The 27,539-nt window shown below is 37.7% G+C and overlaps 3 protein-coding genes across 10 annotated transcripts in view; 1 reads left to right on the top strand and 2 right to left on the bottom strand.

The window, feature by feature from the left end:
- The first annotated feature begins 1,007 nt into the window (after positions 1–1,007).
- Positions 1,008–1,981, top strand: LOC107189931 (biogenesis of lysosome-related organelles complex 1 subunit 6-like). Of its 2 annotated transcripts, none has more exons than XM_015578626.1 (5): positions 1,008–1,171; positions 1,257–1,367; positions 1,431–1,518; positions 1,647–1,733; positions 1,824–1,981. In XM_015578626.1, the coding sequence occupies exons 1-5, from the start codon at positions 1,107–1,109 to the stop codon at positions 1,905–1,907; spliced, it is 435 nt and encodes a 144-aa protein (XP_015434112.1). In that variant the 5' UTR covers positions 1,008–1,106; the 3' UTR covers positions 1,908–1,981. The 2 variants fall into 2 exon arrangements, with proteins under 2 accessions (XP_015434112.1, XP_015434111.1); XM_015578625.1 differs by having other exon boundaries at positions 1,791–1,975.
- Positions 1,982–1,996: 15 nt separating this feature from the next.
- On the bottom strand, positions 1,997–4,624 carry LOC107189865 (GDP-fucose protein O-fucosyltransferase 2). The gene is made up of 9 exons (XM_015578544.1): positions 4,426–4,624; positions 3,722–3,902; positions 3,518–3,654; positions 3,305–3,430; positions 2,983–3,250; positions 2,699–2,891; positions 2,458–2,635; positions 2,257–2,386; positions 1,997–2,181 (listed from the first exon to the last, which is right to left on the bottom strand). The coding sequence occupies exons 1-9, from the start codon at positions 4,622–4,624 to the stop codon at positions 2,031–2,033; spliced, it is 1,563 nt and encodes a 520-aa protein (XP_015434030.1). The 3' UTR covers positions 1,997–2,030.
- A 4,873-nt stretch (positions 4,625–9,497) lies between these two features.
- The window catches only part of LOC107190002 (liprin-alpha-1), a 33,375-nt gene continuing 15,333 nt past the window's right edge, over positions 9,498–27,539 (bottom strand). The window contains exons 2-22 of one of the 7 annotated variants that reach the window (XM_015578712.1): positions 19,220–19,321; positions 18,922–19,086; positions 18,563–18,637; positions 18,347–18,442; positions 17,030–17,251; positions 15,350–15,637; positions 15,131–15,274; positions 14,336–14,495; positions 13,897–14,258; positions 13,579–13,818; positions 13,319–13,501; positions 13,148–13,240; positions 12,907–13,067; positions 12,602–12,649; positions 11,044–11,299; positions 10,821–10,966; positions 10,510–10,740; positions 10,171–10,434; positions 9,942–10,098; positions 9,736–9,852; positions 9,498–9,662 (exon numbers count right to left, since the gene is read on the bottom strand). In XM_015578712.1, coding sequence (XP_015434198.1) covers positions 9,573–9,662; positions 9,736–9,852; positions 9,942–10,098; positions 10,171–10,434; positions 10,510–10,740; positions 10,821–10,966; positions 11,044–11,299; positions 12,602–12,649; positions 12,907–13,067; positions 13,148–13,240; positions 13,319–13,501; positions 13,579–13,818; positions 13,897–14,258; positions 14,336–14,495; positions 15,131–15,274; positions 15,350–15,637; positions 17,030–17,251; positions 18,347–18,442; positions 18,563–18,637; positions 18,922–19,086; positions 19,220–19,321 — 3,600 coding nt within the window. In that variant the 3' untranslated portion in view covers positions 9,498–9,572. The remainder of the gene's footprint in view (positions 9,663–9,735; positions 9,853–9,941; positions 10,099–10,170; positions 10,435–10,509; positions 10,741–10,820; positions 10,967–11,043; positions 11,300–12,601; positions 12,650–12,906; positions 13,068–13,147; positions 13,241–13,318; positions 13,502–13,578; positions 13,819–13,896; positions 14,259–14,335; positions 14,496–15,130; positions 15,275–15,349; positions 15,638–17,029; positions 17,252–18,346; positions 18,443–18,562; positions 18,638–18,921; positions 19,087–19,219; positions 19,322–27,539) is intronic. The other 6 variants (XM_015578713.1, XM_015578715.1, XM_015578714.1 and 3 more) reach the window with 6 other exon arrangements.

Below are 27,539 nucleotides of genomic sequence, written 5' to 3'. Positions count from 1 at the left end.
CTCGAAACTGTTCGAAAGAGGAATCGGAAATTAGTTAGAGGTTCATTCTATATTCTTCGATTGCAAAGGTACACGAAATGTACATCTTCAATTAATAAATCAATGATTAATGTGGTCGGTTTCCACTTATATTATGTTATTCTAGTGCAACACTTCAGAAAATGATTAATAATTACTTAATTTGATTGCAAAGTTGTCGAAACATGATATGTGAATGTTGCTTAGAGTCTGTTCTATGTTCCTTAGTTGAAAATAGTTATGGATTGTTATTGAATATTGAGATATTTATAAATTTTCTAACGCTTGTTTGGGTTTTAAGATTTGGCGGGAATGTACTATCTCTGTCTCGTACTATATATGGACCTCCTTGTCTAAAACCTCCTCGGTTATTCTATACTCCTGATCATAAAGGTAGAAAAAGAGCAGAATTATATGGTAAAGTGAGTGAGTGCAGAAATCGTCTATCCTTGTCGCACATTCGGAGTTCGTATAGCGGCCTCTCTGTCTAATACCTCTTCGGTCATCCTGTTATCCTAATACGTACCAGGGGATCATGAAACCATTTTGAAAGTAGGTGGCACGTAGAAAGTATCGCTATCCTGCTTGCACAATTGATTGTCCTTGTCTTACCAATAGTGATATATAAACCATCGCTATCAGTAATTGTTTATGCACATATTAAATCGGAAGGATGCAACAAACATATTGACAGTCTTGAAATAAGTATTTAATCTCAATTTCTTCTTGTGTTAATAATGTCGATAAAATATATATGTAAGTATGTACATATGAATACATTTGGTCACAATCAGCTGACCACAGCTGACTTATAATTCTTATACTATTCATGCACTCTTTATCAATAATTGGTCCGTGTTTTGTATAAACATTTATATTTTGTATTTTTGAACAAGTACTGTCTTATAATGTGTATTTTTTTAGTGTTCATCTTTTGTTGTGTATATTGTTAGAAAATTGAAGCAGTTATCGTCAATGTGTCTGTTCGACAAATGTCAAATTCGTGATACCGATTCAAATTTAACTAATATTCTCATACTCTTCGTTTACATATGTCATAGTGAAGAATAAATAGTAAAATATTTAAAATGATGACTGATATGGAAGAAACAGAAGTGAAACATGTTCAATCACAAATTGAGAGACATGATTGGTAACCTACTTCTTTTATGATTAAATTATGTTTGTGCATTTTAATACAGAGCATATACTTACCTAGTTTTCTTTTTATTACATAGCGAAGATGATCAAGTACACTATTCAGAAGCCACAAAGAAATTGGCCATAGGGCTTTTAAATATTTATCAGTTACCATCGGAACAAGTTCAGAAAGAACTGAACGAAGTAACGTAAGAGACAACAATAGATAAATATACTTATTGCATTTCTGTTCTTTACTATTGTTGTTTCAGGGGTAAACAAGAAACTTTACTCTGTCAGATGCAAGTTGAAACCAAAAAACTTCAAGAAAGTTTGGAAGATATTGATTTAAATGAAACGGTAAGATTTTACATTAACAGACGCATGTTTATTGATCTAATTAAAGGCTTCCTCGTGAAATTTTAGTATAAATACATAATATACACAAGATGTAGAATATAAAATGTGCAAGAAAATATGTATTGCAGTTTCAAATGATAAAAGTTTATCAAGGAAAACTAACTCTAATGAAAAAAGAGATGGCTTCCATTCATGAGAGAACATTCAAATTAAAAGTAAGTATAATTTATCTGTGGATTTCATGGACATCATACATTCTTTTACTTGTATAGAAACGAGCATTAAGGTTACAACAAATGAAACAGAAGGAGGCTTTGAATAAGGAACAGCAGCGGGAGCAGGAAATCCGTCGTGAACAAGAATTAATTGGTAAACCTGTAGTGAGTTAAGAAAGAGCAACCACTGAGGGAAATGACTTACACCAGGAAAACTGATTAAGTGTACATAAAAGCAATATATTTAAACAAATATTGTTTGCAATACAACTTACATTTAGTTTACATTTTCATATATTACCAAACAATTTCCCATTGTCCATTTGAGCCACATTTCTTAGTATCTTTACATAAAACATTAAATGTTGTTTCAGTGGGGAAACCAATGATCTCTCTATCCTCTTGTATCCTAAAGGTAAAAGTTGATTCGTATGTTCCCAAGAAGTACCTAGAAAAATATACATATTGTACACTGTTTTTATTCGCGATAAAAAAATTAAATACTATTATTATTAATACTTACCTGGCATAGGAACAAATGATTTGATCAATAATTGCTACACCACCATCTTTAAATTTATTTAATACAGAATTTGATGGAATGAACCTTAGAACTGTGTACTCGAACAAGTAGTCTTTAAGATTATTGAACTCTATAAAAATTACGTTAGTCGATAAATTTCTTCAAATTCTAATTTTCTGTAGAATCATAAAGATAATGTACCTTCTTCTGTGGTATCTGTAGCAACAAATAGAAGTTTTAATCCGAAGTGATCCATTGTTTTTTTCACCTGAGAAGCAGCAGATTCTATTGTTGGTACCGTTGAAGAACGACCAACTAAAAAATCACGTCTCCTTAAATGAACAGCTAAGTAAGGTCCACCAAGTGCATCTCTTTTATTCTGTAATTATGAAATTATTTCAATAAATGTATTACTTACTTTACCACAATTATAATTGAATACCTTTTTTTTAGTCCAGTCATTTGATATTTCTGTGTTATCATCTTTGTCTGTTGAATTAAGAAAATGTTTTCTGTATTCATTAGCAATGCTGTATAACTCAGGATTGTATCTCATACTGCACCTAGCTCTCCAATATTCATGTGAGCCATAGGAATCGTGTAATGCAATTTCCATGTGATCAAACATTACAGACCTATAACAATAATTGTACTTGTATCTTGTTGTTGTATTAAGTATTCTGTATAAAATATAAATAATGGTTCAAAAATATAGTATCCTTTTACCTATAAACAGTAGGCATAAGATTTCTCCTTAAGTCTGATATCATCCCATGAAATTTAACACATTTAACATTTCCAAAAGTTACATTGCTGTATCCCCAAAAGTATCTATTATATCTATTAGATTCTGGTTTATTATATGTTAAAGATTCATCAGTACATTCTATTACCTCGTTTTTGTCTTCAAATTTACCTGTTCTGAACATGTCTTCATCATTTTGCAATACGTATATAACGTCAAGCTGTGTTTGCTTCTCTTCTGAAGGGTATTCTAGAAAAGTACATTTTTATTTACACTGTGAGTCATAAATTAATAAATGTGTACCTTGTATAAATTGATGCATTTCAATGACTGGAATGTACTTTTGTAAACTTGGAATATCAAAAAATAAGCTCCAAGGCAACTGAGTTTGAGGTCCTATTTGTTTAGTTCGCCAATGGTACAAATTACCTATTTAAAATTAAATTAAAAACAATGTAATATACATTTTAACGAATAATGTATAGTAATACTTAGAAACAATAATGATAAATATACCCCATGGTGGTAAAACTAATTTCCATTTAAATTCTTTGTCTTGTTTAACTAAGTTTTTGATAAAAACTGCTACACGAATGTAGACATCTCTTCTAAGATTAAAACCCTCTGGAGAATTAACGTCGTAAAGTATATAACTGAAAAATATATCATATTAAAAAGTGTTCATTTTAATCCGGAATAATTTACAAATTAATTTTATACCGGTTTCTTGAGTAATGCGATTGAACATTGCATCTTTTGTCAGCCTCTTCATATTGGTCCTTTTCATCACAGAATGCATTTTCTGTGGCAGTTTGTGGAAAATCAATACAAAATAATATGAGATACAGTATTTTGAAACATAACAGGTTTAACATTTTTGAGGTTATAATTGTTATAATATCTACAACATGTATGTAATATATAAATAACAAGAAATCGAAATAAGTAGTACAAAATAATGTAAAATATAATTTTTAATATTAATGTATAAACTATGTATGTAAAGGCCACATTTTTCAAAGAAATAAATATATCCTTTTAATTAAATTTGAAATCATGATTTTTTTTAGCTACGCGGTTCCTTTTAAACAATGAGATTAAGGACAGTAAAAAAACAACAGCGATAGCAACAACATTGTACAAGTTGATTTTTGTTACACACGAATTACAGACTCATATCTTCCTTACTCAAAAATGGTTGATGGGTAGATTACAATTCGCTAATTCAATCGATAATAATTATAATAATGGTAATAATAATTATTATTTATCGTCTTATACAATATTTATAATTCATAGTTCAGTTAACATAGTTCGTGCCTTGCTTGTATCAAGCAGGGCTGTTATGTTACATTTACTGGGACTCACTTCCCATACTCTTTCATTTATCCTATTAAAGTATACACTTGGCATATAAAAATTACAAGGACAATTTATAATGGTAATGGTAATAGCGGTAGTTGTAGTCATAGTAATGATAGTGGTAGCACTAATGGTATTTGTAGTTATAGTAATAGTCATAGTAGTAGTAGTAGTAGTAGTAGTAGTATTAGCAGCAGTAGTGGTAGCGATAATGATATTATCGTTATAATTATTTATCCAATAACTATGTCCTGTTACCATCTTGTCTTTCATGATTTACTTTTTCTATACGTATACTTGAGTGAAATCTCAGGTCCAATTCTTGGTTGCTTAAGATTCCAGTGTGTCTGGGGGAGTAGAAGTTAGCATTGCTCCCTCGAAAATTTGTGCCTCGTTGTGATTTTCAAATCTGTGCTGTTTTTGTATTTCTTTTTCACATTTCGTTAGCAATGACGTTAACTGGTAGTAGAATTCTTAGTCAGCAAACATTGGTACATACCATAATACTGAATTGTCGTTATAATAAATACAACAAGAAAATTCATTTCTATTAGACTAATCCTCTTTCTTGTTTTGCATCACTAAATGAATTCTCTATTGTTAACATCACAGCTAAAAAGGTGCCTTATTTCAACATGAAACACTATCTTACATTCATTACAGAAAACGTGAAGTAGTACATGACATCAGTAACTTTCAGACAAAGTAAGTTCTGTAAAAACTGCACAGTGCACTCATTTTAATATATTATATACTGTTGCTTGTATAATTTTTACTTATTTTCCCTACATTCACCACATACATTTATCTGCCTTCTTTGGCTCATTGTTCATAATAGTGAGTACAACATAAAATTTATACTGTCATTGACGCAAATATTAAGCTTGTAAAATATAAAATTACTGAGGATGTAGAAGATACATTTACATACTTATTAAAATGTCATGACAAGTAGATAAGTACAAATTTAATTATAAACTTATTTGTAGAAGTAACATAAATGTAACTGATCTTCTGTATTATTCTTACTAAGATAATTAACTGGCATTTTTAAATGCTTTGGTGCACTGTGTATTGTACTATACATGTATATATTACAAATATAGCTTGATACTACTTCACATTTAAAGAATTACAGTTGACAATTATCCGCTTGCTAGCACAATCGCAGTTTCATATGCTGGCACAATTACCTGGCACTCCAGGGAAGGTAGTTGCTTACAAATAAAATTGTGTAATAATAACTTAAACGTTTGTTGCATGGAATCATTGCGTATAATAAATTAGATATTATGTTTTATTCTGAAGCTGATGAAGATGACAAAAATGCCATTTAAAATAAACGTTGTTTGTTCGTTTGTTTTTTTAGAGGGATCCAATAATTTTTTTTAAATTTTTAACTGTAAGCCCACTTGAGTTCAAGATGTGTGAATTATCATTCTCGATTAATGATTGTAACTTTTGTTATAAATTAATTACACATTCGACGGCCATTTCATTTTCCTTCAAACTATACCCAGTTTAAAGTACATTTAATTGCGTTGGGCTTGTAGTGTAACGTTTAAAAATTACAAGAGTGTTAATAAATAAATTCATATATACACAGAGAAAGATATATACACATACACACTCACACACACGCGCACGCGCGCGAATCTTATGTACAATAATTAGCAGTAACACTCACAAACATATATATCGTACAAAAAATTCAGGATTATGTCGAAATCGTTCTTCCGCCAGTTCGGTCGAATTGAGCGTAAGAAACAATATACACAATAAAAAGATTACACTCTCGAGTAAATGCATGCTACAGATTGTTACATCACAATATTATACATTATAACGTGTATGCTTTTACCATGTGATAGCATGTACTTCTCCTGAACAACGAAACCGAATAGTGACAAAAAAAAGAAGAAGAAGAATTGCATTTAATGTAACTTCGTTTCTTACAAATACTTTTCATAATCTTATGATATGTGTAAACTGATAATAGACAAACTTAGATGTTACGTGTTTTTTCCTTAAACACTGTTACATTGCTAGAACCCACAAAAATACATATATTGTTTAACTCAGCTGAATACAGATATTGCCCAGTATTGGTTGCACAAAATATTTAACATTTTAATATCGATTCGAATAGAAATTGTAATACACTTCTGTGTATGCAGACATGATTGAACATCAAAGGAAACATAAGTGAATTGAAGGCAAGACGAATATGTACTAAGGTTTATGCAATTATTCATGTTCTTGGTAAAAACATTACGCATACAATAGTAAATCGTCTGTGAATAGTATTAGTTCTGCTTACTCAAGCTCTATTCGATACCGAGCAGTCGGAGGCTGGACTCAGGCGAAACTCTTTGTTGTATTCTATGTATATGTATATATTTATACTTAAATACATAGAAGGCGGTAAAGCTGCTACATATTGAGTTATGATTTACATATATATGCGGGTTACGAATGTGGCTGCTTTTTCTTTTTTGTTTTTCTTTTTTTGGAAGGTTTGCTTTCGTTTGCTTTCCTTGGAATGTCCACAGACACTATTAACTAGCGTACATTAAAAATAAGTTCAGTCATTTACAGACACCGCAGACACTTCCGAAAGGGAGATACGGCCATTCTGTTTCACAAAGTGCCTCAGCATTGTATATCTATTCATTTGTACAAATTAGTTCTGTACAATTGTCTAGCGTAATATATTAATGAGAGAAACATATAGCACTATTGTAGAAATGTTCTACGTTGAAATGTCCGTCTCTGCAATGCATGCGTACAGATAATTGTTCGATACTGCGAAATAATTAGAATTTTCCGTCGTGTTTCTCCGAATTATTCACTTTTGTCCACTATTTTTTCATGCCCCAGGGTTTTTTTTTTAAAACTCAAATCGAATGTTACACGCGAAATCGAATAACTCGACGGTGCTTAACGTAAGGTCGTTGCATAGGACTTAATCGCGGTTTGAAAATTATGGTCACACGTGGAATCGAGTTATCAAAATATGTGTACAAAGAAAAAAAAAGGGGGTACCACCGTGTTTCAGTATTGAGGTAGCGTAACGTTGCTTTGGCTTAGCGAGTCTTTCTGATCATCTAGAAATATTTCCACTGATCGGTGGTACTCAGAGAAAACTGTTACACGCCGAAGGATGAAACTGTACAGTATTTTTGATCTCTCTCTCTCTCTCTCTCTCTCTCTTTCTTTCGCGCGCGCACTCTCTCTCGCTCTCCCCCTCTCTTTCACTCTACTGCGTGTACATTTCGAGTACCGACGTGCGAATTCTCATACACACATGTATGATTATGTAAAATCACCGTATTGTATTTGCGATGTCTTTGGTAGAAACTATTTGGTACGTTTACGCCCGTTCGGAAGGTCGGTGCAGGGCCATGAAGTTTACAACGAATGAACAGCTTGCAGGGGGTAGTTCACAGGGAAACAAACATCAACAACAATGATTCCTCAAGTATCAACAACATTAACAACATCCCATTATAACTTATCATCATTATTGTGATCGTCTCTATCATGATCAGTTTTTTTTTTCCTTTTTAAAATGTCATTACAGTCGCTGTCGTTAAGGTCTCAGTCTTACGCCACATCTCCTTAACATTTGTAATGGGTAATTCTAATTATCATCGCAATCATTGTCTTCAGCAACATCGTCACTACTCGTTACATAGTTAATTATTTATGGCCATTGTCGACGGTACCATTCTGCCTTTTCATCCCATGGCCATCTCTCTATCCATTGTAGATTCTCTTTGTATTCGTAATAATCTTTCCGCGTAAATTCATTCGTTACCGATCGAATCTAGCAGTAATCAATCACTCCGGAACTTTCAAACAGAATCGTGAATACACATAAATGATATACCAATGATTTCACGGAGAGAAACAAAGAGAACTAGAAATGCTAGAGAGCAGAATGTGGAAAAATTGTTATCTTTTCTACGATTGCGAGCTCAGAACGCGAAACAACGAATAAATACTTACACCTGACTGATCGATACTTCTGTTATCAATTAAAATTGCAAAGTTTCTTAATTTTATAAAATCCACTAACGCTTTGTACACGTACTTATACGATGCGCGGATATTTTGGTATAAAATGTCTGCCCTTACTCCACGGTAAATAACAAGCGATCCTATCAAACATGTCCATGCAAATGGTTTCCTGTTTGATAATCTAATTATGATAGTTGCTTCGGTGAATCTTTTGTTAAATATATTACGTGTTTATATGTGATCTACAAACATTTAAAATTCATCGAAATAACAGAGGAGAACAAGTATTCTGACACTCCTTCCGTGCAAAGAAATGTCTATGACTCTGTGTCTGTGTGTCTGTGTGTGTGTGTGTGCGCGCGTGTGTGGGTATACATACATATATATTGAACATACTATAATAATACATATGTACATATACATATACACACACATGTATATGGCTTATCGAGTCACTATCTTATAGATGCAGAAATATAGAGAACGCAGTCTTTCTCTTGTACATAAATGATTTCCTCGAAAGCAATGGCACTAATATGTAATTTCGGGATTTTTCATTTTGTGCGGTAAATGGTATCAAAATAGATGTTGCTTCGATTATCTGTTACACAGTATAAGTACACAAATGTAGTATAAGAAATATGTAATCACCGTCGTAGAAATGCTTTACAAACTATCGACATATTTTCCATTCTACAAAACCACCGTCCTTTCAAAATCAGAGTAAATTAGACAGAATTATTGTCGCAATTCCTTATTAACTGATCTTACGGCCTTCGAGGAAAAAAAACATATATATACATGTCGCATTGATATCTTGACCGCTCGCTACATTTCAGTATCTATACGAGAGCAAGTAATTCAGAATTAATATTCTTTATTCGAACACGTAACATGCGGTCTATGAAATGTGCGTGATATATAAATCGGTAAAATGTTCTAAACGTTTCTTTTTTTTCGAACAGAGGTATAATCGACCCCTTCCTGCTTTCAACAGTTTGCGTTCGAAATCGCTACTCCATATTACCGCATGTTCGATTCTTAACAGTATGAAGATACCCTTAGAATGATACTTAAAGCTCTTACAACTTTTACAACACACTTGCGTACAGAGAGTAGTAATAGCTGGGGTTTCGGACTAGACGTGATGTGGTTGAAGATGAAGCAGCCTGCTTGATAAGTTGGATCAGGATTTCATACTATTCGCTTCGTCGAGTCGCCTCTCTGTTCCTACAGTTAGTAAATTCGCAAATTCCATTTCTAACAGTTGTCGCGCCTGTAATCAGACAATATCGTCGATTAATATAATATGTATGTGTAGCTTTTTCATTTCTAAATTTGAAACTCACTTGTGTGTTTTGCGTTGGTATTTGCAACGCTAGGGCAAAGCTATTTGCCTCGAAACCATCATCAAGGGCTATAAGAGCTCCATGTACCCCAGATTCCAAAAGGTTGTTCCCATATTCCTGAACACACGACACAAGGTTATATTATACCATGGTTATTTAAGAAACTCTACAAAAAAAAAGAAGTAAGAATATTATACTGAAATTACTTTCAGGCCGATAGATTGAACCCATCTTATAACGCGGTCATTACTCCACACAAGAACATCGACATTGGCACCTTCTGCCATTCGTCTTCTATCTTCTAATTGTTGCCTATCGTAATTTAATCGTTTCAAACAGGAAATCCCGTACTGCAAACTAGTTCTGCGAAAATAGACTCCATTTAATTAAAGAGGTTCATTGCTTCACGTGGAATTCTCGAAAATTAACCGTTACCTGTGAAAACTATCGACCATTCTAAGCTGACCACGAAGGTCCTTTTTAGTGAGGTGATCCAACATTCTAGCGTCAACAAGGCACTCCATGAAAGTGGATCGATACTGCGGCAACCCGAGACTCGGGAGCCAAACATTACCAATCCATTCGTGGTTCATATCTCCGAATGCTAAAGTTGTGCGAGAGGTTTTTGGTGCTGATGGACTTGTCAATGATACCATTTCTTGGATAGCTAATCTTAACTTCAATCGATGGAGAGGATTACTGTAACAAGAATAACCAGATCAGACATAAGACATTACATGTTACTTACTTAAAAGTTAAATATCAATGTCGTACCTTATACCAATTTCACGTTGTATCTCGGTATCGCTAAGGGCACTCATGATGGCACCACTTTTGACATTTGCTCGACACGCGGCGACATACCATGTTGGCATACCCACCCAAAGCTCGAGCCAGGCCACTACGGTTGGCCCATTCCATAGAGCAAACGGTGTTCCTGCTTTCATTGCTTCTGCCAACAGTTCATGACGCGACGAATCTAGCATGCTGCCGAACATGCTGGGACTGAAACGAAACGGAAATTACATCAGTTGTACAGACTCTGTACGGGCACACAGAATGAGGCATGTAATTCATATGTTTACTTTTTCTTTTTCCTACGATCGAAGTCGCTCTTGCTGCCCATTGTTCCAGCCACGGTTACGCTGTCGCCATAATCAGGATCAGCAAATGTGCACATTCCTCCCATTCCTGGTATATCTCCAGGCATTTGCGTGTCTTTTCCCTTAATCTATTAGAACCAAACTCTCCTGTACACTTGTATTCAACCTACAGAATACATATATAAATATCAATCCGTTTCCTAACCTTTTCTTTCTTACTAAAGAATCTGCCCAAGCTGCTTTTGATGCCCTTTTTCTTCTGAGCCGCAGCCACCGCCGCCGCTGTAGCAGGACTCATGGTGGCTTGCATGTGCAAATGCGAGCCAGACAGTTGTCCAATCGGCAATCCGGCACCAGACAAGTTGTTCTTGTGCAAACTGTCCTGGCTGCTGTGTCGTGAGGACAATGGGGAAGGGGGAGTCCCAGAATTGAGTGCGCCGTTGTTATGTTGCCCATGCCTGCTGCATGGAGCGCTAATCTAGTATCTATCTCTACTCTAAGTAACGCATATTCTGGCCCACACAGGAACACTATGTCGCCTTTACGTTCCTTCTATGTACCGTATCAAAGTTCTCTTCAGATTTGGGTTAAAAATACTTCGTACATGTGTACCTTAAATTGCACAAGGCCACACGTAATTACGGAATTTACCGAGCCAAGTGAATTGCATTACTTCAATGATATTAGCGATGGTATGGTCGTATTACACGCTTGCGTTAAGTTTTCAATCTGTAAGCCTAATTTAATTTCAGATGATATATACGAGATAACTACTAAGAATATTTTTAAAAGCATTCAACAATTAACTTTTGGTTTAACTACGTCTAAATTAATGAAATTAATATACGGTGTATAATACACGTATGAAAGTCACCGTTTTGTGACAATCGCTACGAATTTATGCCACTGTGCATCTAAAGAGAAAGCAACATCAATGGCGTTTTTCTAAGACGACGAACTATTTCCAATCGAATAGTGAAATGTAAAAACTTGTAATACCTACTCAGTGTTACAGGCAAGACATAAAAACCTGGAAATATAGCTGAACACTGTTTATGAGATAGGGTTGCCATATTAAGTACTTGTCGAGGCAAAGATACAGAAAGATTACCCTCTAATATTCCGTTGAAACAGTTACCAGTATTACCGTTTTGTCTCAATGAAAAAAATGATTGTCCCGCCCCTAAACATTGCACAAGGTGACCACATCTGTCTATATCTTTGCAAGCTATTTTGTGAAGAAGAAGAAACAACCTTATTCGCGTAGAAGATCGAGACGCGGTGTTTATTCGATGCAATTCGCTTGGCTGTCTAAATTCCCTCATTTGTCTGAGACAGCGATGTTTGTCGTGAACTGGGCAGGCTTGAATGCACGATGCGTGGAAGAAGCTACTATCAGTTTCTTCCGGGGATTCATTTCTATCAGATCTATCGGATGGTTCGTCCGTGCCGCTGTGCTCGAAAATTGGGTCTGTAGGCATGTATGTAATATCTTGCATACTATTCCATCGATTGTGCTTTCTTTATGAATAACAGATCAAAAGTTCACAAGAGAAACAAAAACAGAAGAAATCGTCTACGACCGTCTCGGTAAATCCGTTCATCCGAGCAAAATGTACAAAAAAAAAAGGATTCTGTTACCATCGATATCACTTATGTCGACCTCAAGGTTGTTCATTGCATGCCCACACGGACCACTCAAATATCTCGCGCACAACGGCATGTGTTGCGGATTACATGCAGTACTACAATCTTTAATTAACCTGTGAGCAGGAAAGCCACTGCTGGGAAATCCGGTGTGTCCAGTGCGCCTGGCAGCATAAACAATGCACAATACTATTTACAACAACATCATTGTTTCACCTTTGGCAATCTCATCTCTATATATGCAAGGGCTTTGATAAATAAAATATTTCTCGGCATAACGAAATTAACAGACGAATTTTTCCCGAACGTCCTCGTTGTTAGAGATGCGGTTGCTAAAGTACTGTCTACAATTGTACCATTACTTTTCCACGTAGTGATTTCGCTTCTGTTGATATTAATCGAGAGAAAATCAAACACGTACCTTCGAAGCTCCTCTTGACTATGAGCAAGTGCCTGTACCACGCGTTCCAGTCTAATTGATCGAGCAGTTAACGGCGATGCCGCGTCACTGCCACCACTTCCACCGCCACCGGTACTGTCTCTTTCGCTCACCGAGTGTAATTCTTCACCTGATAACTGTAACTGCAAAATTAGATGTATATCGCCTTCTGACTTTCCGCGTGATTAACGCTGAATAATTCGAACCCCGATAAACGACTCACCTGGCTGGTAGGTAGTGATTCTGAAAGTTGACCTGGACTAGTTAAAGAGGCAGCATATTGGTGGAGGTGCGCTGGAGACATTGATGCTGGTGCCTTTAAGCGAGTAAAAAAATTCGGTTTAGAATAATGGACGAATTAAAAATAGATTAAAATACATTATTGAACACTTACGGTGTGATATTTGTGTAAGAAATCCCTGTTAGGACTGTGATGCGATTTCGGTGTAGATCGTCCGCTTAGCGGTGGCGATGCCCGTTCAAGACTTCGTCCTCTTGCTAACAAATTCATGTGTTCAAGACTACCGACACGAGACTCCAATTCTTCGGCACGTGCTTCGGTACTTTGTTTCTCCTCCTACACCATTAAAATTAAACTGCAACACGTATTCGTAACAGAATGCGCGTAAGAATTAAAAAAAAACATTCGGTTACCTGAATCAGTCTAATTTCATTATTAATTGCATCTAATTGTTCCTGTAACATTAGCGCTAACGTTTGAGCATCCGTATGTCCTGTCGGACTGATTACATCAGCCGCACAACTGAAGAGGCTCTCGTTGTCATCACCTTCTGCATCACTGGAGACATCGAACGCCTGCTGTACATTGGCAAGGACATGAGCCTGTTGCAGTTTTTCCCATTCCTGTTCTGCTAGAGTGCGGGCTACATAATTCTAAAAACGATTACATAATGTAGTATTCATATTTTTTTTTTATCGTAGACCCGGATGTCTGTTTATTAAATTATATACTTTTGATGTCTCTTCTTCAATTGTAGATCGTTTCGCTGTTCTCCTTGGCAGAGAATGCGTATCGAAGCTACTGTGACTCGCACTTCTGGAGAAGGATCCAGGATCGACTGCATTGGGGGATAAACTTCTGGTCAAAGCGTCCGTTTGTTGGATATTAAACGCAATTTCTTGTTGGAGCATCTGCCTCTTCACGCTGTCGATTTCAAGCCGAGCCTTTCCTAACTCTTTCACTATTTCGGTTTTTTCATTCTGCAGATCTTCGGCAATTTTCCTTGTCTTCTCAAGTTCCTGAGTTAATGCATTCTTCTCTTCCAATGCGTGCATTCTTTCCTTTAGATGTACTTGTAGCCTTTCGTTAGACTCTGAATGAATAGGACGAGACATGAATACGGAGGATTTCGTAAACGGAAATTGAAAAAGAAACAAACGCGCGAATTACCAGATAAAAGTTTATCAACTGTTGTACTAAGCCGCGTGTTATGTTCCTCATTCATTTTAAGTCGTTGATTTACACGCATCACTTCTGCATTTTTCTCTTCTAATTGCGCTTCTAATCTTTGTATCCTGTCCTCCGCGCTGCCGTGTCTCTCTTGAGCCTGCTTATTAAATATTTTACATAATTAATATTACTTAACTGGATGAAATGGAACGTATGATTATTTAATTATCCTCCCTTTGAAATACAAGTATATAAGGTTAACAACTATTGTAGGATTAGAATTAAGACAAGACGTGTCTAGTTAACGAAGAATGAACACGTGCCTTATACACACCGTTCTAGAGAAACGTGACAAGGAAACTGAAACTATATAAAATACTAACAAGCTGAAAAAATAATCACATTGACTGCATTGTTTAGTATATTCGGTGTTAGACTGTAACTGGATGGATTATTCTTGTCGAAAGGATCAGACAATATCTAACATTACCTTCTCAATGAACCCTTAGTCGTTTACAAGATATTAAAGCTGTAAGAAAGGTTTGAGTGGTGTTTGTTGTTTGCATAGCATAGAATCGAGTACTGCGTGAACAGTGATATGAAATATGTAACAGGAACAAGACATCGCCGAAAGTTCAATATTAAAATGAAAGAAGACAGAAAATTATTTCCATGAGAAAGTATCAGAGGGACAAGCAATTTAAACACCGATGTTGTTTGGGGGAGAGTCGACAGAAGTGCAGAGGAATAAAAAATGACAAATTGATGATGCAATGACTTGATTCCCCTGCGTACCTGGTTGGGCCTCCTCACCTGCGTCAGAGCCTCCATCCTCTGCTTCAATTGCTCTTCCATTTCTGGCAGTTTGGCATACTGAGCCAATTTCTGTTCTGCCAGTTCCAGTTTTTCCTGTATAGCTGCTATTTTCTCCTCTTGGAGCTAAAAATAAATTGAAATCAGTCGCAAGAACCGACCGCCACAAACTTTACAAATTCCATTTTGACCACGAAATACCTTTAATTGGGCCTTCTTGTGTTGCAGCTCCTGTTCCAACTTTTCGTTTAGATCATGCAAACTAGTAGATTCTCGTTGAGCATTGAGGTACCGTTTCTCAAGAATTGCTATTCTTTCTTCTTGATCCTCTTTTTGGGCAACATTTTCACGCAAATCTCTGTCTAATTTTACATTTGTCTCTTGAGTCTTCAGGAGATCCTTTTGTGCCTTTGATAGATTCTCTTCTAACTCGGCTACCCGTCCCATTAATTCTGCCACTCGCCGTTGCCATGTGCTCAACTCTGAGCTCTAAAATAAGGTTATCATTTCGTTACCATTGAATGTCAATTTGCGTTTGTGATTATCGTTGTATATGCTCGTGAAAGTGGTATCAAGAATCGTGTAATTCGTATCTAGGATAGTACAGCAACTATGCAGTCTGCAACGAGACAGAAACTTCTCACATTTGTTTTTCAGTTGAGTCGGGTACTATATGAGGAAACTGTCTAAATACTTCTGGATATATTGTATACTGTGGTAAATTGTATATGTGTTCGCATTGTAGAGAATGTATCGTGTTGGTATATGTATATATATACATATTACATATATATCGGTTACATTAGATAGTCAAGCTATCCATACAAAAATATTTGCTCGGAATAGATACATTCTGAATTCACTAAACCATGCGTACATGAAACGTCGAACATCGTCGTTGTAGTCATTCTAAAACATGCCATGAGCACCATTGAAAACGGTGTATTAATTAATATTAATAAGGAACATACAACCCACGTTGTGCGACATAATCTCATGAACTTTAATAACGTTTTAGTTAATTATTTGTAGAAAATAACTTGAAAGATTGCTTTAAAAGTGTGTTAGAACAATTCAGTATCAGAGTTACCGATTACGATAATGAAACTATCTTTCAAATACGATACAAATCTATCTTCGATCATGCATCACAATTAAAAAAAACATACAAAAAGGTTTCTATCTGTTCAATGTCAAAACCTTTTGCCAAACTCGGTGTCGCTTAATCATGCAAAAGGGGAGGAAGAAAAATTCGTCGTTCATTTCAAGTATAGGTAGTATTCTCTCGCTCGATATAACCCCCATGAACATTGCTCGGCGTTCCTTTGAAATGGGGCTTACCTAATTAGGTAAGACACAACAAGAGAATACTGCCACAGACCTGATATAAGACATAACATCCGACCTATTTAGATTACAAAAATATTGATAGGCAAGAATTTAAATTATACAGCTTTAGGAATTACTGTTATTAACTATACAAAATTGTACACCCATGAGCAAACTTTGCTTCCACTAGGTAAAAAAGTGACGTAAGGAAAGGTCCTCCTACCACTTGGTATTGGGACTTATTGAAATTTATGCCAATTAACATTCGATTTAACATTTATTTCAGTACTTGAAATAAATTTATTAAGTGGCAGGAGGTCATTTCCCTACGCCACTTTTTCCTCTACCGAAAGCCGAGTTTGCTCATGAGGGTACAACAGAACTATAGGACTTTTTACGAACAAAACAGTGAAAGCATCAGATACACTCTCGTAAGGTGTTAGTTTTATCCTATATCTCGTCTGATGATAATATCGTATAAAACAGGTGATCATACGAGTGATCATATACGTACTCTAAAACGGTTCTGGTCGGCGTGACGCGGTTTCATACCTGTTTGTCGAGAGTGGCCTGCAAATCTATTACTCGTGTCGCCGAATCCTGGTCCGCCGGGTCCAGGCTGCCATTGCTCAGTCTACTGCCGATCTCTGTTGATCTCTCGGTACCTAGTTTTTGTATCGACTGCGGCTGAGGTTGCTGTTGTTGCTGCTGCTGCACCGTTTGTTGTTGTTGTTGCTGCTGTTCTTGCTGGCCTGCTGCGTGCTCAGTCTCATTCTGCCCGATCACAACACTACATTCAGAATGCCTCGTTCGCGCTCCCTCTGTCCTGCATCTTCGCGCGATTCCCGACTACTATATGAACTAGGACACAGCTACGCGACTAAGCCACTACCGTGCAACTATCGCAGACGCACTCACTTATGGATGCAACGATCGAAATGAATTACAAACACACGTGGCTGCTGAACGGTCAGTATATCGGTACAGATTCACACTCTGCGATGATGTTACTGTCGATGGAAAAGTATTCGTACAACATGTAACATGGAAGTAAACAGACTGTGTTTTTTTTATATAGTAAAAATACTTGCTTTACATGCTTCAACTTTTTACAAAAAAAAAAAGGTGTGAACAATTAATAGTACATAGTTCTTTTTACTTCCATATATTTACTATGCGAGCACGAATATCTCTGACTCTCACTGCGTATGATTTTGACTGCATTGTAATTACAGTTGTAGTAAAACTTTGATCCTCTATGCGACGAGATTTTGTATAGATAATTAATATATATATATACACGTATGTATCAATATTACAGATATTTCTTCGGACATGGTAAGTTATGTAATATCGCATGAAAGGACCAAAGACGACCACGTACTACAATGAATCCTACGATGCTACACAGATACAGTTTCAATCATGACATATGAATCTTTAATGGTCAAATGGGGTTCTAGGATCTCGAGAGAGCTGAAATCTGTGACCAATAACTTGGGAATCGATCAATAACCAACGGCAAGATTAGAGAAGCGTTTGTCGCAGAGAGAAAGAGATAGAAGGAGAGAGCGATAGGGTTCGATGACGCAGGGGAGGAAGTTTATCTTTGGCGGAGATATGCTGAATTATATCAAAAAACCATGGGCATGCATAGTGACAGAATAAGAGAAAAGAAAAAGAAAAAAAGAGGTCGCATGGATGCAACTTTCACGACGGTCAAACATGTGGAACACCTTTCATGTATCCATGATGATTGTGAAGTATGAGAGGGAGGAGGGGGGCCAGTGTGTGTGTGAAATATCTGTGAGTGCATATATGAATGGGTGGTGTGCGGTCGTATATCGTATCTCCACGTGTCTCGGCTACCTTGTTCTGTTGCTGGCCGTCCTCCGTTTGCCCGTTCTCCTTCGGCCTATCCTCGGCGGACTTAGGCGCGTGCCCGCTCAATTTGTATTGCTGGAGCTGCGGTTGAATTCAATTTAAACCATCAATATCGTACACACGCGTTCATTCGATTACCATGACATAGTTTAAACTTCTCTGGACTCGTTTAAGGGTAATAATACTTAGGGAAAGCGGTACCTCTTCTTTAGTGCTGGCCAGTTCCTCTTCTAGGCTCTTGTTCCTCTCCTGTGCTACACGCAGACGGTCCCGTACCTGAAAATTCATCGGTGTGGTTAATCAAAGGAAAAACGTAACGAGGCTATAGCGTTACTAATCCCGACAATGCACAGATTATTCAATTTTTAACCTTGAATCGGGAAATTAATAATTCCTGTAAATGAATTTTACCCCATTCCATTTTTCAGTTGCTAGGAGACCAGAGTGCTATTCCCACGTACCTAATCGGTTCAAGGTTAAGTCAGAATCGTTTTGTATCCTACTTCAAGGTTGGACCCAAAAGGTAGTCAATGTCGCCAAACAATAGGAACAGTTCTTACTTTCTCGTCCAAAGCCTTGTGGTGCTCGAACAGACTTTTCAGAGCTTTAAGCACTTCAGCCTCGGACGATACTCCAGATTGCGCGGCCGCTTGCCTCTTCACCACCGTCATCCTGAGCGCTCGTTCGTGTCGCGAGACCAGGCATTCTAGATGTTCCAGCAGAAGCTGCGGGAAAGCAAAAAAGACAATCGGTCAGAATTAGGGGTATCATGGGGCATATCACCGTTTTCTTCGATACAAGTTATGAGTCAAAGTATCGATACCCTGACGGTAACGGTTTATCCCTAGTTTTACGTACGCGAGTATTATTCCGTTCAGCTTTCAGCTCCGATATTTCCTCCTCCCTTTCCAGAAAGTCTTCACGAGCCGCTTCGAGTTCCTTCGTCAGCTGGGAGAACTCCTAAAAATGAAAAAATATACAGGTTCTTGTTAACTCCATGGTTTTCAAAAAGAAAACACAAAAATGAAACAGAATGAATAAATCGAAATTTTTCTCAAGTCTCCCGTTCGCGATGAATCCTACGAAATTTCAAAAGACGAAACGATGCTTCCCTTGCAAAATGAATATACACTCGACCTTTAAATCACTCAGACTCGAACCGTTTTAGGGAAGCAATCCCGTCGAGGAGTTATCTCATTTAAAGTTTACGGCGAACCGCAGCCGGAAAACCGCACTTTCACCTTTTTCATTCAAGCACGCGTTTTACACAAGCCCTTCGGGCGAGCCGCGTTACTTCCGCTCGACATTCCACTTGAATGTTGTATATATTTATTTATAAATCCTGCTGATCAATAGCGGCTTCTACGTTGGAACAACACCGTCCGATAAGTTTTACAATTTTTAGAGAAACAAACTGATTTCACGGAATTCAAATAAATTTTCCCGTCCGTTTGTCCGCGGCTTCTACTAACAGAAACAAATTTTAGCCTCTTTCACCCCCTGGAAGGAGCGAATGGTACGTGACGAAATATGGGTGCATATGTTTCGTTGTCATATGTCAGTAAAAAAATAACAATGTGCTTTGCAATAAACAAGATACCATCATAAGTGTATTCTAAATTCCGTTCTTGATCAAAATTCAAATAATTGGTACTTCGAAGTGTTCATAATAATTTGATTACCCACTGTACAGTTAATCATCGTTGAGTGCTCGAAGGCTCCTCAGCACTGAGTGTTCAGACGCCATCCCCACCACTGGGAACTCGACTGGTTCCACGGGGGAGTCCACCAGTACCGAGGAACCTTCGAGCACTCATCTATGATTTACTGTATTTATTCAATATTTATAAAGTTCGATTTCCAAGGGATCTGAAATGGAAAGCTGGAAACACAGCTTAAATAATTGAACGATTAACGTCCATTAGTATAGGGAAATGCTATCGTTTACAAATCGAAACGACGCGGATTGAATAAAGGGGACGCCTTTAAGCTCCCTGATATCGTTTTCCAACGGAGAAGGAATATCGATGCCCCAGCAAAGAACTCATTATCCTAGAAGGGGTTGATTAATTACAGACGGCTGGTGCAATCCTATTAGCCCATCGACAGCCGCGCTGCAAACGAAATTCCCGTGGAAACAGTCGCGCAGGGAGGCCTGGGTACACGAAGAAGGAGGATCCCGATTTAAATGATACAAGTTACAAGTTTAGCACAGTGATAGAGTTTGGAATTCTGAGGACAATTATGTTTGTTTCATTCGAGTATGACCATTAGTTTATGAAATATTTAATGTTCAATCCCGAGGAGGCTTCGAGCACTCATCGAGGATTTATTGTATAGTGATCACAAACCAATTATACCGTACATCAGGTTACTTTTCGACGAGAGATCGATTCAAGAAAACTGTCCAACACGTGGGAATCTTTTATTAATTAATTCAAATTAATTTTTTAACAAGTTCAGAGTTAGCGGTAGATTCATTAATCAACGATTGGTTATTGTACGGCGAATGTAAGTTAGTCACAGCTATTCACAACGTTTCATCGCCGCTATTAGTAAGGAGAAACTAAATAAAGACGAGGCAACAAGAGACGCGTTTAAGGAGTTATTTAGGAGTCTATTGTTCGATTCGATGACGAACTAACGACGTCTCCGGTTCACCTTGTCTAATTGGTAAGGTCGACTCGTCTCTTAACTTTCCATGACGTTGATCCTTGTCGTATTTATTCGACGAATAAATCCGTTTCCCTATCGAGACCGTCTCGATAAAGTCTTCTGTACAGCAAGTTATTTTCTGCGGGATCAGTATATACACCGTTATAAATACAACTGAGATTGCAGTATCGACGGAAAAATGGGGGAAACTTTAATTCTATCCCTATTGGGATGTCGTAAAAAAAATAATAGAATTTTCGTGTAGCGAGATCGAAAGTACTTACATATTCCAGATAACGATGTCGCGACACGTGTGGTGTCTGCTCCCGGAAACGAAAAAATTCCGTTTAATGCACGAGACCTCTTTCGACGGCTACTTGTTGCGCAAAGAAAAGTACCCACCGAATAAATAACGGATCGCGATCATTTCTAGGGCGCACGTCGCATAGTGGTCCAGAATCAAAATTTATCAGTTCGCACGATTATTTATCTCGAGCAATCGAAAATTTTGAAACTTATAAATTGATTTGAACGGAAACCACAGTGATTTTAAGACTATTTGAAGCATTCTTTGAAATATTTTCTTCATAAACAATCTGTTTGATCACGATAAACAACGAAACACTGTAAAGTCTCGATAATTGCGCAGAATTAAAAAAAGATCGAAGATCATTTAAAATCTATAATGTATTGAGTACTCGATCGACAAGCTTTTCTCGGAGAAAAGAACAGAACAGTCGAAGATTTTTTCCTTCGTCGAGAGTGATATCGGTTCCGTCGTCGCATCGAGAACAAGCGATAATTTCCTCGCGATATCGATCGGCGGTGCCCCGTGATCCATGTTACATGTACGTAAGACGGGGATTTAAACTCGCGTGCGGTCATGCAGTTTGCGCCCGCGGTGCAACGGACCGTGAGAGTTATGCAGCTGCAGTTCGTTAGAAGTGCATGACCCCTGGCCGGCGTCGTCGATTGAGATATTGAAATTCGCGTTCAACGGGCGAGGGAAAAAGGATGAACGCCTCCGTTTCCTGAAAGCAAATTGCTAGCACAATCTAAAAAGATCTCTAGGAAGGGAAGGATTCCAAGACTTCGATTTTAACGGGGTTTTGTAAGGCGTGTAAAAATGAACATAAGACATAACTATTTGGAACAATTTATTTGGGAACTTTATTTTCTATATTATTTGAGATAAGAGCAATTTCAAATAATGAATTATTTTGTTATCTGGATTTCATATTTGGAAAAAGAAATAATTCTCAGAGTAATGTGCAACATAAAGATGTTATTTTAACAAATCTTTACAGCAATTTGCTTTAAGGCTGCTTGTGAAAAAGTTCATTCCTGAGAGAACTTTACTTTGGCTCTGGTAATATTGTCGCGACAGAAAATAATCGTTCCACTAGTCAACTGATATAATTTCAAACAATTTCACAATTATTTCTAGAATTATTTCAAACGATTAGAAAATAAAGTAACATATGACAATTGGGGTTTTTCCTTTCTAGGAGGCTTCTTTATAATTTCTTGCAATTCTTGTCACTCATGATTCACCGACGCACGAGTTAAAAACTCTTACCGATTCTATCCAGTCGGCGGTGTTCTCTAAAGCGTTGCACTCGTGAAACCCGTCAAAGACTCGTCCATGTGTTGGTCGCTAATTAACCGGTTATCTAGTTGAAAGTTCTATTTTCGACCAGTCCTCGCTTATCGTTCGGCTTTCGTTCATTCATTTATCTCTACCGTGTTCCAGTTTTCAACGTTCACCCAGACCAGTTTTCACGCGACACGAGGGACCACGTCTCGAGGCGAGAGACTCTTCCTCGAGTGGTTGCAACTTCGCGTATACTCGACGACGCGTCCGTCGACCAGAAATCTGGGTTAAGAGGGTTGGAAGTTGCTCGGTTCACGCTGATATAATGGCGATACATTTGAATTGTATCGATACGTATTGATACCTACTAGTATCGACACATGTGTGTATCACAGGAGAAAATATCGATATTCAGACTCCTCTCGATTATCGTCCTGAACTGGAGTTCGCGTCGGGACAATAATCATGTAGGTAGAAATGCTTCAGACCTTCGTAAATTCATTTTTTTCATAATCGTGTAGAACAAGCCAGACGACAATCGAGAGGAGTCTGTTATCGGTATCAATGCTTGCAATTAAATTAGAAGTAATATAAATCCAAGAATGATAATAAAATCATTCGTTCAAGCAGATATTTACTGAGGCAGATATTCTCAGGTGTAACAATGTAGAAAAGAAATCTACCGATCGCAAACTATATGGGAATCGCTCGCGATTTGTTCGTGTTCCTTACGACCTGTTAAGGTGCGTATGCATTTCTTGCGTATCTTTGTATCGTATCACCGTTGCAAATCATCGTCTCTTATCACCATCCGATACATACGCAACGCTTGCCAGTCCACATTAATGCATAACAGTGATACAATAATACGAAACAAGTGGTTACGCACCTTTACGTTACGGCAAATGCAACGACTGTATCGAAATTTCGGTACTTATGGATTAAGTATCGATACTAGAATATATATCGTCAGATTAAATATCGATACAAAGCGTTCGGACACTCATCGATGATTTGCTGTACTTTTCAACGAACCATTTCCAGTTGTACAAAGACAGGCTCCTAATTTCCACCGAGAGATTTCCCTCTGGATGACAGTCGAAACTTAAAGGAATTCCATCGTGAAGAAACGAAAGGGAGGATCGAACAACCCGTGGAAAAACGTCGACTAGCACTGGATCGCGAGAAACGGGAGCGGGCCGAGTGCGCCAGATGCAGACGAAAGCCAAACTCGATTAACTGCAAGGTAATGGGGCTCTATAAATAGTACCGACGAATGTGTGTGCACACACGACAATCACGATGTCGGGAATACACTCGATGGGAACACGCACACGAGGTGAAATTACGATCCCCTGACCTACCGATGGATTTCCAAGATGTCGCTTCTGTTCGTGGATCAAAAATCATGGGAAATGTAGGTCATAGGGGCCACGGAGACGCTAGCCGAAAATTCTGCAAACATTCTAGTCGAAAACCCCATTGACCATGGGCGTAGCCAGGGGTAGGCAGGAAAAAAGTAGCTTTTTCCCGCATTATGCCTTATATGTTGTATCTTGTTATTTCGAAGTCGAAAATATCGATATTAAACAGACTTATTTTTTTTCTTTATTTTTGGAGGGAATAATGGAATTCCTCAACTAGAACTACTGATCCTTGCTGAGAAAAGTTAAATACTAATTTGGTTCGGAGGTTAATTGGCGGAGTCGAAGGGTTAATACTCCGTAATGTAAAGTGGAAGTTGGAGTAGATTGCAATATGTTTTTTTATCCAAGGAGGCGATCTAGGGAAGAGTTTGTTCGTCGACTCCCTTCGCGAAATCTCTTTCATCCAGGTCGATCAATCGAGTCGAAGGACTCCCAGGAGGCATTATTAACAGAGAACGATTAACGTCAAAGGATCTGGACGCTTCGAAACGATAATAATAACTGAGGAATTTAATATCTGGTCGGCCATCGGAGAAAAATTCCAATTTACATTTACTAATTTCCATCATCATCGTCATCCGAAGGATGGCGAGGAACTTCTCTGTCGATTATCCGTCGACTGGTCCTTCCTCGGTTGTTAACTGGGCATTTCTGTACCGTCCAGGGTAATAACTGGTGAAAAGAAGGATACTTGTTCACGGTATTTAGCACGACGATGGAATCTCTCTCTCTTTCTGTTCTGGCTGTATCGTCTCATTACTATTTTAATAGTATGAGCTGGGGGGAGGTGCATGTAACGCGCAATAGCTGCATAATAATGAGCGACCGTCGGTTTATTACGTGACTTAACAGTAATCCAGTGTCTGGAGATAAAGAAGTGTTGCTTTATGACTCCGTCCAGCGGCTCTGTTTCATGCCGTTTATGTATTTCTAATGACTACGCTGAATTCTTAGATTCTTCGGACCAGGACTATTTTTATTCCATTAAAAGGAGGTATATTCCCATTCAGAGCCGTCAAGTTTAGACGATTTATGAGACCCAAAATGGTTAGGTTATTATAGTTCAAGGGTTGTAAAAAGTGCAATGAATACAAATTCACCATAATATAAAGAAAATTCAATCGGGAAAACAACAAATATTCTTAATGATTGTATCTCCAAACACTAACATTGTAATAAATAGCTATTCAGTAGATGATATTATAGCGTGTTTGATTATTTCACTAGTTTCCTGCTTCTGTAATATTAAACTTCGTAAACTTGAAACTCAGTTTTCTCAATTTAGAAACTAGTGGAGGTAGAACAATTAAGAACTAGAGTGACGATATGGCTTCTATTCCGACAAGATTCGGCCACCACTGGTATTATATTATCGGGTACAATGAACGAATAAGAAAAAAAAGAAAGATTCTCCCCCCCCCCCGCCTCTCTCTTTTTGATTGATTTTTCGTCCTATGAGCGATTCCGACGGTTATTTTACGATTCATAATCCCTCTGAAACGAATTGTACTATCAATACAGCCGCTAACGACGAACGTGGAACTTGATTATGACTAAATGATTGGTACGTTTACAATTTGAAGTCCTATTGATCAAACTTCGTTACAGAGATTGGGGGGCCGATCGTCTTGGATTTCTCAGCGATTGGTCTCATTGCGTCGACGGTAATCATCGGTAAATATTATTGTCGATTGAATACATTAAATATTGTTGTCGAATTACGAATGTTTTGTGCATGGAAGAATACATTATTATTAGTCGCTACGGACAAAAAAAGTTCTTAGGAACTGCAGTGGATAAAAAAAAGTCTTTGCATACCCTTTAAACCAGAACAACTTTTTAAAAATTGGACAAACTGACTCGACTTTTTGTGTGAAGCTAGAAAGATTAATTTACTAAATGATGTTTATACACAAAAAATTACAAAAATTGCAAGTGGTCGGAATCGCGATGAAAGTAGTAAAGGTTTTTATAACTTTTTTTATACGAGACTTTAATGAAAAAATTTGGATGCCAAACAATTGGATGTTTTTTAAAATTATTAACCAAGAACGTTGTAACATTATACACAGTGAACGTCCTGCTTCCGAATGGTTCGCAGTCAAAGGGTTAAAAAAGTTGTTCCGTTATAAAGCTTCTGCACTTTCATCGGTAGCTCTTCAAAGCTGTTTCCCGAGCAATATATCGCGTGTTCCCCATAAAGGCCATAAGTTCTGTTTGCTCCCTAACTCATGACGAGCACAATTTCCAGTGGAGTCCGTAATATGCGGCAGATGTTTACGGTTCGGCCTTGGCTCCATCCGTGAGAATACCGATCTCCTCGACGAAGATACAACACGTTATACATGTCCTCCCGTAAAACTTCCAGTTATCTATCCTGTCGACACAGGACACCTTCGGTAATATTTCTTCAGGTAAAATTTCTTTCATCCACGTACGGCCATTACTTTATGAAATATTTAATGTTCAGTGCTAAGGACCCTTCGAACACTCAACACGGATTTACTGTAAATATTCCTCTGTAGCATTCCTTACATATCGATTCGTAAACGAGCGCTGTCTTTCTATGTATTCTCATTAAAATGGTTCGTCGTAAACAGGGGGTGAATACAGTCGGAGGAAATTATGATCGATCGGTGAAAGGTAAATGCACTGTAACCACGGTGTTCACGCGAACGGACCTTAAATTCGCGTATGAATGAAGCCATTCGCGTGCAGCGATGATTCAGATGGGGATTGGGGAGGAAGGCCAGCGTGTATAACCGTGTTCTTCCACCCCTTTCTCTCGTCACACCCCCTCTTCATATTTCTTCCTACTTCTCCGCGGGGCTTTTATCCGAGCATTTGTTTTTGCCCGTCTGCCCGAGCTATCTTCACTGAACCCTTGCTCGGTTGCAGATGCTGTGTGCTCGGACTCGAGACTGTCACTCTCTCTACCTATCTACAATCGTGATGCATTGTTGGAAAAATTCGCGCGATTCAAACGTCGTCGGGACTCGTGGATTCGAGGGGACTGTCGAGGCTCGAGAGGAGTTCGACGAAAAGTACTGCTGACCCACTGACTCGCTAGACGTTAATGAATCCAGTTGCAAAAACTCCTCTTACGATTCAACCATCTTTAGAAAAATAAGGGTCGTGTTCACTGGAACGCAGAGCGACTTTTCATGGGGACGCAACAATACTCTGCGTGTGAAATAAAATATATTTCGCGTAGATAAACTTCCTGTTCGACTGTTAACTCCTTGCCATACGATTTTTTGTACGACTTCAGTCTCAAGAATTACTTTATCATTAATATTTTCCCAGATACAGAAGGAATTCTATTTTTATGGCAAGTGTTACATTTATTCTAAATTCAGTTTGAAATCGTTATTATCTGTTGTAAGGCAAGGGGTTAAGGGAGGGGAGAAGGGAATCTTGGATTCCTTGGCTCTGATTTATAAAATCGAAACGGATAAATATTTCCGCTATTAGAGCAGCACGCGTAATTGTAAATATTACA

The sequence above is a fragment of the Dufourea novaeangliae genome, unplaced genomic scaffold, assembly GCF_001272555.1.
Source record: "Dufourea novaeangliae isolate 0120121106 unplaced genomic scaffold, ASM127255v1 scaffold175, whole genome shotgun sequence".
Classification (NCBI taxonomy): Eukaryota; Metazoa; Arthropoda; class Insecta; order Hymenoptera; family Halictidae; genus Dufourea; species Dufourea novaeangliae.
This window is presented reverse-complemented; position numbering and strand designations above follow the sequence as displayed.

Excerpts from the sequence above, each read along its gene's own strand:
- LOC107189931 (XM_015578625.1), top strand. The coding sequence starts at position 1,107 with ATGATGACTGATATGGAAGAAACAGAAGTGAAACATGTTCAATCACAA. Across the intron at positions 1,172-1,256 it reads CAAATTGAGAGACATGATTG|CGAAGATGATCAAGTACACT; the intron begins GTAACCTACTTC and ends TTTATTACATAG. Across the intron at positions 1,519-1,646 it reads ATATTGATTTAAATGAAACG|TTTCAAATGATAAAAGTTTA; the intron begins GTAAGATTTTAC and ends TATGTATTGCAG.
- LOC107189865 (XM_015578544.1), bottom strand. The coding sequence starts at position 4,624 with ATGGTAACAGGACATAGTTATTGGATAAATAATTATAACGATAATATC. Across the intron at positions 3,655-3,721 it reads TCGCATTACTCAAGAAACCG|TTATATACTTTACGACGTTA; the intron begins GTATAAAATTAA and ends TATATTTTTCAG. Across the intron at positions 2,636-2,698 it reads ATGACTGGACTAAAAAAAAG|AATAAAAGAGATGCACTTGG; the intron begins GTATTCAATTAT and ends TCATAATTACAG.